The 8,241-nt window shown below is 57.9% G+C and overlaps 1 protein-coding gene across 1 annotated transcript; it reads left to right on the forward strand.

Moving 5' to 3' along the window:
- Window positions 1-853: 853 nt before the first annotated feature.
- ARID3C (AT-rich interaction domain 3C) lies at window positions 854-7,865 on the forward strand. The gene is made up of 7 exons (XM_018077179.1): window positions 854-928; window positions 1,692-1,764; window positions 5,405-5,588; window positions 5,830-6,074; window positions 6,388-6,657; window positions 6,821-6,910; window positions 7,708-7,865. Exons 1-7 carry the CDS (start codon window positions 854-856, stop codon window positions 7,848-7,850), a joined length of 1,080 nt encoding a protein of 359 aa, XP_017932668.1. The 3' UTR covers window positions 7,851-7,865.
- The last annotated feature ends 376 nt before the right edge of the window (window positions 7,866-8,241 follow it).

Genomic DNA, 8,241 nt, shown 5'->3' on the forward strand with positions numbered 1-8,241 from the left:
GATCTAGAGAGCAAGGAAGCAGCACAGATGGAACACCACAGAGCCAGGCAGTTCAGCACCGGTGTGCATGGTGGGAGTCTGGCAGTAGCACCCACAGACCGGTTCAGGTACAAGCAGTTAGCACCCTGACAAGGGACGGGCAGCTGGCACCCTGCGTTAGATGAGGGACCGTGTTAGATGTGTCTGTTCAGTGACAGGAACCATGGGGCGTCTGTAGGAGCATCCCTGCATGCTCACACCCTCATATGGCCCCATGTCCCTTCCACCCCTGCATCCCTACATCTCCATGTCCCCCAAGTCCCTTCATCCCTATATCCTTACATTCCCATGTCCCTGCATTCATGTGTCCTCATTGAATCCCTACATCGCCCTGCCCCCGAGTCCCTGCAACTCCACATCCCTACATTCCCATACCCCTGCACCCGTACATCCCCATATCTCTGCATTCACGTCCCCATCGCGTCCCTGCATCCCCCCCATCCCCACGTCCCATGTCTCTGCAGCCTGATGTCCCTAAAGCACAGCTCCTTTTATCTGTCTGGTGAATGATGTGCTGGGAGGGGGGGAGGGTGTGCTCCCTTTCTATTGGTTTTTAACGGCCTTTCCCAGCACAATTGTTTTTTAAACGACTCTATTTTGTGCCTGACTTTGTTTTCCAGCTTGCATTTCTTTGTATATGTTTTGGAAATCCATTCTGGACTGCTGAGTTTTGTTTCTTTTCAATGGCTTTAAATTCTTGCCGGGCTTGCTGGGAGGAATTGGTGTCTATAGCGTCTTCGATTGGTGCTAATTTTTCCTTCATGTGCTCTGACTTTTACTGCTGGGCCATCGATCTGGCGGGCTCCAATTTGTCATGGTCACTCAGGCGCTGTGCTGGAATCAGGCGAGCTCTGACTTTCGCACGGAGCCGGCACTTCACGTCCCTGGCGTAGGGGCTGCACTCACCTCCCCGGTGCTGTCCCTCAGCTCAGCTCAGCTCGGGGGTTGTGTCCGTGTGTCTGGATCTGCATCCATCCAGCACACTTAAGTATCCTCACAGTGTGCATCTGTACAACTGTGTGCTCACTCACCGGCTTGCAAACGCATCAGTGCACCCACAAACTTGCTGGGGCAGCCCCAGTGCTGGCAGCTCCCTCACAGTAACCAGTGCCATGGCCAGGCCAGTTTTCCCTGCCCTGGCATGGGACCAGCATCTCCACTGTGCAGGTGGACATGTGTCCCTGTGAGGGATGAAATCTGAGGAGGATGCTGATCCTGTGCTGGGACTCGGTGAACACCAGCACTGAGCAGTGCTGAGCCAGAGAAGAGCTGAGCAGGGCTGAGCATCCTGATCCCAGGGTCTGGCCTGGGGTTTGCTGATGCCCCTGGGCTGAAACACTGATTCCTCCACCTAAGAAGGTAAGGAACAGGGGGAAACTGAAGCACTGACTCAGCATCTCTGCAGCAAAGGTACAAAATAGTGGGTTTTAGGAAGCCCACACCAGACCCCAGGCACAGGGAGAGTCCAGTGCTGCAGCACAGAGGGGTGTGTTAGGGGGTTCTGTCCGTGGTGCACACAGAAGAGCCTTTTGTTGCTGGCAGAGCAGGAACGTGGGGCCAGGGATGATGCCAGGTCCTGGCACAGCCAGGACCCTCTGCCTTTCTCACCTCCATGTGCCAGCAGCACTGACCCCTCTCTCTCCTGCCCCCAGCTCTACGAACTGGATGAGGACCCAAAACGCAAGGAGTTCCTGGATGACCTCTTTGGTTTCATGCAGAAGAGAGGTAAAGGTGGGTGGCTGGGGTGGGTGTCAGTGTCTCACCCCGGCCTCAGCTGCTGGCAGGGGCTCATGGTGTGATCCTCTCGGGTCTTAGCTGCTCCAGGTCATTGAGAAATCCCCAGGCAGGCCCTGCGGTGCCTTCCCTCCCCCCCCTTCCCCCGCAGCCCCAGGCTGGGGCAGCTGTCCATGCCGATTGCCCGTCAGCTATCCCAGCACAGATGCCCACTGGGAACGCCCTGTGGGGATGGCCATTAGCATACCCCTGGGAGACAAGCAATAGCAACACCCGTTAATGATACCCATTAGCAGTTTTCAGGGTGTTTTAGTGATGCCTGGTCGGAATGCCCTCGGCAGTGCCCATTAGGGCTCCCCATCAGCAGCACCTGGTGAGGATGCCCACCACCAGCATCTCTCAGCGACGCCCATGGTGTGCAAGACTGGGGCCCGCGCCGGGCACCCAGGGGTTAAGGGCTCACCAGCCAACCCATCCTCATCGGAAATCTTTGCTATCGGCATGGGGGGCCGTGCCGGCTCCCGGGGACTCGATAAATGCTTTAACCTTCGCCCTCCCCGGCCGGGCCTCCGACAATTAAAAGTTGCCGAGCGCGGGCGTGTGGGCGGCCGTATTAATTAGAGCCTTTTGCTGGTGTGTGGATTAATGAACAAGCCGCTCGATAGCCAGTAAACCCCAGGCAGAGGTTAATGCCGAGCTAATTAACAGGGGAAGGCTAAAGGGGGGGGTGCGGGAGCAGCGGGGCTGGCCTGTGTGTGGGGTGAGGGAGGGCAGAAAGGGGCAGTTGCCCTCGTGCCCTGCCCGTAGGAAGGGTGGTGAGGGTACTCTCCTGTCTGTGGGGCTGCAGGGGTTGACTTTTGGGTCAGACTGAGACACCCCAAACTTGTTTCACTCAGTGCTGTGCTGTGGGGCGCTGGTACAGCCACGGGGCTCATGCTGGAGCTAGGCTGGAGGTGGTGGAAGGGCTGGGTACTGCCCTTATGGGTGCCCCCTGATCCCCCTGGCCCTGGTGCAGGGCTATGGGGAGCGAATGAGAGCATCAGTGCTGTTTCGGCCCCCCACATCCATCAGCTGCAGCTGCAAGATTCATGGGCTGTTCTGCGGCTTCATTATCTCTCTTTCCAGAGCTAATTAACTCCCTCGCTATTGGGGCCGGGGCTAATTAAGTAAGTGCCTGCTGGTCTGGGGAGGAGGGAGGGAGCTGCTTGCTTCCCTGATGGTGCTCTATTCTACATCGTTCTGTGTGGGGCTGTCCTGCTCCTGTGCCCGCTGTCCCCTTCGTCCTTTATTTCCTCCAAGTGGGTGCCATCCCCCTGGGGAGGGCAGGCAGGGATGCAGGTGTGTAGTTATAGGTGTGCACAAGCCTGTTGGAGGAGTTGGTGATCTTGGAGTCGGGTAGCAAAGAAAAAGGGGACCAGAGGGGCTGTGGGGCAGTGATGGGACTCTCAGGGTCATCAGGAACTGGGTAAGAAGCACCCACGGATGAGCCATGGCAGTTGCTTCTGTGGCACTCAGGGGTTCACAGGCAGGCCTGTGACACCCAGGCTGTGTCCCCAGGGTGGCAGTGGGCCAGAAGGGATTAATGCCCACAGGGCGAACCCTAATGAAAGAGGATGTGTCCCCCCTATGTCTGTCAGGGCAGTTTCAGCACTGACGTTTGGCAGCAGGGTGGAAAATTAGCAGGGCTGGAAAATGGGTTGGGCGCAGCCCCTCTGAAGCCACCCCATGGCACAAGGGCCTACCTGGCCACAGTGGTTAATGGGGGTGATACCACCACCCCCATCAGATACAGGCTACAGGCAGTGGGGCACCTTATTACCATGCCCCAACGTCTGTGGGACCCCAAAAGCAGCGAGCTGGGTCATAGGGGGGCTGTTTCTGTATTTGCTCACCAGGGATCTGCAGCCCCCCCCCCAATCTCCCTGCCAAGCCGAGGGCCCTGCTGATAACACGGGACCATTAATCAATCAAGGCGCTAATTGCAGCACCACAATGGCTGCATCACCTCCCTGGGCTTTTGTGGCCCTCGCCCTGGCTGGGGCCGGGACCATCACTCTGCGGGGACGCAGACAGGTGCCTTTGTCAGTAGGACAGGCATCGGCTGCCTGCCCGCACAGCCSTGAGATTAATGGCGAGCCACTCTCACTGGCCACCGCGGCTGGAGAGGGGGGAAGAGGAGAAAACAGTCCATGGGCCATTGAGTGGGGGATGAGACCCTGCAAACTCGCATTTGGGAGGGAGGGAGAGCCCTTGAATTGCACCTCCCCCCCCCGAGGTGATGGGGCTCGTGCCAGCAGCCCCCACCAGGGCTGGTGAGGTACTGACAGCAGATATCAAGTCAATATCTCTACCTTTTTCCCAGGAGGATAAACTCCTCTCCCCCTTCCCGACCTGGTGAACAACACAGTCACACACACAAAAAAAAAAAAAAAAAAGTTAAATGAACTCAGTAAAAGAATAAAAAGAGCTCATTTTTCAGGCTTATGTGAAGAAGCCGAGCCAATATCAGGGCCATAAATTAGGGATGCTGGAGGATGGTGGTGAATGACGGCTTCGTTTGAGGGGCAAAGCATGGTCGTGACAGCCTCCCCCGGCCAAATGGATGGCTTTCCAATACTGCCTGTGCCCTGCCGCCTTACAGAGGGAATAAATATGGGGTGGAATGGGACAGGATGGGATGGGGTGGGATGGGATGTGATGCTTGTCCCTCCTCTGCCCTGCTGCAGCTTTCAGCCACTGCCCAGACCATTGCCCCGAGGTGCCAAGGGTGTGGGGCTATTTGGGGGTGCTGAGAAAGTGGGGAGGGGGTTGTAACCAGACCTGGTGGCTGTGGAGACCATGCTGGTCTATATTGGGCTCACAGAACCCTGGTGACCCCATGGCCTCGGTGAGGGGGGTGATCCTGGGGGACCAGGGGTCAGAGTCTCTACTAAGGGTACTTCAAGGGGTTTGGGGTCAGGTCTCTTGAGGCAGGGCACCGAAGACCTTTAAGCAGTGGGAGGTGCTGGAGGCATCTTTGAGTTTGAGAGGTTTTTCAGGGACTCTTGTGAGAGTGTCTCTGTGTGGGGCTGGGAGGGAAAACCTGTCCACAGATTGTAGGGTGAGTCTTTCCAGAAGGGTTGTGAGGGGCATCCCTCTTCAGAGAGGTTGTAAGGTGGGTCCCTTCTTAAAGTTTAGATGGAGTCTCTCTTTGTGGGGCTCTGAAAGGGTGTTACACAGTGAATCCCTCTAGGATGCTCTGAGAGATTTTGTGGATTGATGCTCTGTAGAGAGCTCTAAAAATTGCAGAGGCACAACCTTCTCTAAGGGAGTCTGAAGAGGACACTTTGCCCATCCCACTGTGGCTCCACATGCCAGCTGAGAGCATACCTGGCCCCACTGACAGCTCCATCAAAGGTGACCCTGTGCCAGCATCCCGGGGTCTCCCCTGCTCTTGAGCAGAGTGCCACTCTCCCAGGCACCCTGGGGTCCTGTCTGCACCCCACTGTACCCATGGGCATGGAGAGATGTGTCTCTCATTGTGGGTACCTGCAGTGACAATGGGGAGAAGGTGGAGGCTGTGTTCCCAGGTAATAAGGGCCTCTGTGGGCTCCCCCCACACCCTTTTCTGTCTCCTTTGTGCATCTGGAAGGGACACCAGTGAACCGCATCCCCATCATGGCCAAGCAAGTGCTGGACCTGTACACCCTGTACCGGCTGGTGACAGACAAGGGTGGCCTGGTCGAAGTCATCAACAAGAAGATCTGGCGGGAGATCACCAAGGGCCTCAACCTACCTACCTCCATCACCAGCGCTGCCTTCACCCTCCGCACACAGTGAGTGCCCGGCAGTGGGGGCAGGTGGGAGCACCTGCCCTGGGGCACACACCCTGCCCTGGGGCACCCACTGGCTCAGCTCTCCCAGAGCCCTGAGTGGGGTCTGACATGGACAGCCTCAAAAGTGGATGGAGGGCTCTGCCCCTTCCCAAGTGCCATCCCTACCCTGAGCCCAGCTCAGCATGGGGCTTGCTGGGAGGTGGGTGATGCTGGATCTCATCCTGGCTCTCTCCCTGTGCAGATACATGAAGTACCTGTATCCCTACGAATGTGAGAAGCGGGCACTCAGCTCTCCCGGGGAGCTCCAAGCTGCCATTGACAGCAACCGCCGGGAGGGACGGAGGCAGACCTTCGGCACAGCACTCTTCAACTACTCGCCAGCCAGCACCCAAACCCTGCTGGGCGCGCCCAAAATGCCTCTACCAGCTCTCAGCATCTCCACACACACCTGTGGCCAGCTCAGCCAAGTGCATGGTGTTAAGAAAGGTGGGTGAGGATCACATCTGCCCTGCGGCAGCCGTCCCTTCCCAGGGATGGATACTACTCCAGGAGCAGGGATGTTCCCTGTCTGCTCTTGCTCTTTTTGCTTGGGGAAAATATGAGAAATTTTGTTCCTTTAGTCCCTTTCTGGAACTGAGAAAAGTTTATTTCTGCTGCCTTTGGAGGATGACCAAACCCAGATGATGCAGGGGATGGTGGCCCACCCTGCCCTGTGCTGGTGGGATGAAGTAGCACCAGCCGGGGATGGTGGGGTGGAGTGGGGATGAGGGGCCCCGCTGAGGTCTCTTGGTTGTTGCAGAGGACGGCATGCTGACGGCAGCAGTGCCGGGGCGCATCGCTATCCCCGTGGGACTGGCTGGTCACCACCTCACAGCAGCTCAAGCAGCAGCTGCCTCGCAGGCAGTGGTGCTGGAGCAGCTCCGGGAGAAGCTGGAGACGGGGGAGCCCCCGGAGAAGAAGGTGGCCCTGACAGCAGAGGAGCAGCAGCGGCTGGTGCAACACGCACTGCAGCACAACCTCCTGGCTGTGGCCTCCCAGTTCCCTATGAACGTCAAGATCTCCAACCGAGGTAACGAGGTGCAGCACCTCAGCTTGGGCTCAGCCTGTCCCCAGGTGGGAGCAGCAGCGGCTGGAGAGGAGCATGGATGCCCAAAGGATCCTTGCTTCTCTCTCTAAGGCAGGTTCTTGTTTCTGTTTCTCTTAACACTCATATTGGTATTTCCTTTCCCCAGATGACAGACAGGAGACCGCATTGAACCTGTCCACCAACGGCATTAGCAGTATCAACATGTCAATAGAAATAAATGGAGTTGTCTACACAGGTAAATAGAAGGGCCGCTTGGCCTGTGTAATTGCGGCCGGGAAATCCAATAACTTATAGCCACTGCCTGGCCAGCAAGTCCTTCCTTCAATCTGATGTCTTTACTATAAAATCCATCGTAATGAAGTGGCAGGGCCTGGGGAGAGGGGGCAGGAGGAGGAGGGGGTCAGCAAGGGTGGAAATTGGCCCACAGCAGGTGCTAGCAATGAAGGGCTCAAGTGGGGGATGGACAGACTCAGGCTGAGAAGTGAGCCTGCCCTTAGGGTCATCTCGCATCCCAGAATCCTGCAGGCAGGGCTTGGATTTGAGCTCACCCCGATGCTAGTGTGCCCAGAGGATCTCTGGCTGGGTGGTGGGTTTGGCTGGTTACAGAGCATGGTGTTGGGTGCAGGGGAAGGTGTTGGGGTGCTTTGCTGGAGCAGAGGATCCTTTGGGGTGCCACTGTGCACCTACGTGGCCAAGCAGTTCATCCCATGTCCCTCAGCTCCATACCTGCCCTGCTGAGACACCCCTCAATTAAAATCGATGGCTTTTCCGTCAGGAGTTAAATATTTAACGAGCCAGAAAGGTCAGGGCTAATCAGCATGTGGGGCTGCCAGCCAAATGGGCCCAGGCCACCCCACAGGCAGCCTCATGCATGTGGAGACAGCTGGGCTGGGGGAGACATTGAAGGTGATGAGGGGGAGATGGAGCCCCCATGGGTATTGGTCCCACACTCCCCAGCCTGGGTGCTGGGGGGAAGGTGAGCAGATCCCCCAACCCTGGGCTTGCCCTCACCCCCTTGCTCTTGTTCCCCAGGTGTCCTGTTCGCCCGCCGGCCCTCAGCTGCCCCGGCACCTGGTGGAGGGAGCACCCAGACCCGTCCGAACCCCATGCCTGCCCCAAACCCCCTGCTCCCACCCTCCTCTCACAGCCACACTCCCACCAGCGCCTCACCGTAAGGCAGAGGCCTGAGAGCACCCTGAAAGCAGCTGGGGGTGCCCAGGGTGTGGGGGGCTGAGCTGTGGGACCCCACTGGGCCGCCACGGTGGGATGGGGGACCCCAAGGTGCCTCTTGCTCCAATACTGAGCTGTGTCCATGGAAGGCCCTGAACACCCAGGTGGGCCCTTTTGTCCCTTGTCCCCGTGCGTGCTCTCTGACACGCACACACCTCTTCTTTCCCAAGGCACTGCCCCCAGGTGACCCCCTGTACATCTCCTGCTGCCCTGCTGCCTGGGGCACCCCCTGGGACCTGCATGCTGCATCCCCTACATCCTGCAGCCCCTGTACCCACCTCAATGCACGCACTGCTGCCCCTGTACACACCTTGATGCATACACTGCACCCCCAGT

This window comes from Manacus vitellinus, unplaced genomic scaffold (genome assembly GCF_001715985.3).
Source record: "Manacus vitellinus isolate BGI_N305 unplaced genomic scaffold, ASM171598v3 scaffold_36_pilon, whole genome shotgun sequence".
Taxonomy (NCBI): domain Eukaryota; kingdom Metazoa; phylum Chordata; class Aves; order Passeriformes; family Pipridae; genus Manacus; species Manacus vitellinus.

Bases quoted from the DNA above. Each gene is read 5' to 3' on its own strand.
- ARID3C (XM_018077179.1), top strand. From the start codon at position 854: ATGGTCACTCAGGCGCTGTGCTGGAATCAGGCGAGCTCTGACTTTCGC. The intron at 6,075-6,387 runs GTGGGTGAGGAT...TGGTTGTTGCAG, and splicing joins AGTGCATGGTGTTAAGAAAG to AGGACGGCATGCTGACGGCA. The intron at 6,658-6,820 runs GTAACGAGGTGC...TCCTTTCCCCAG, and splicing joins CGTCAAGATCTCCAACCGAG to ATGACAGACAGGAGACCGCA.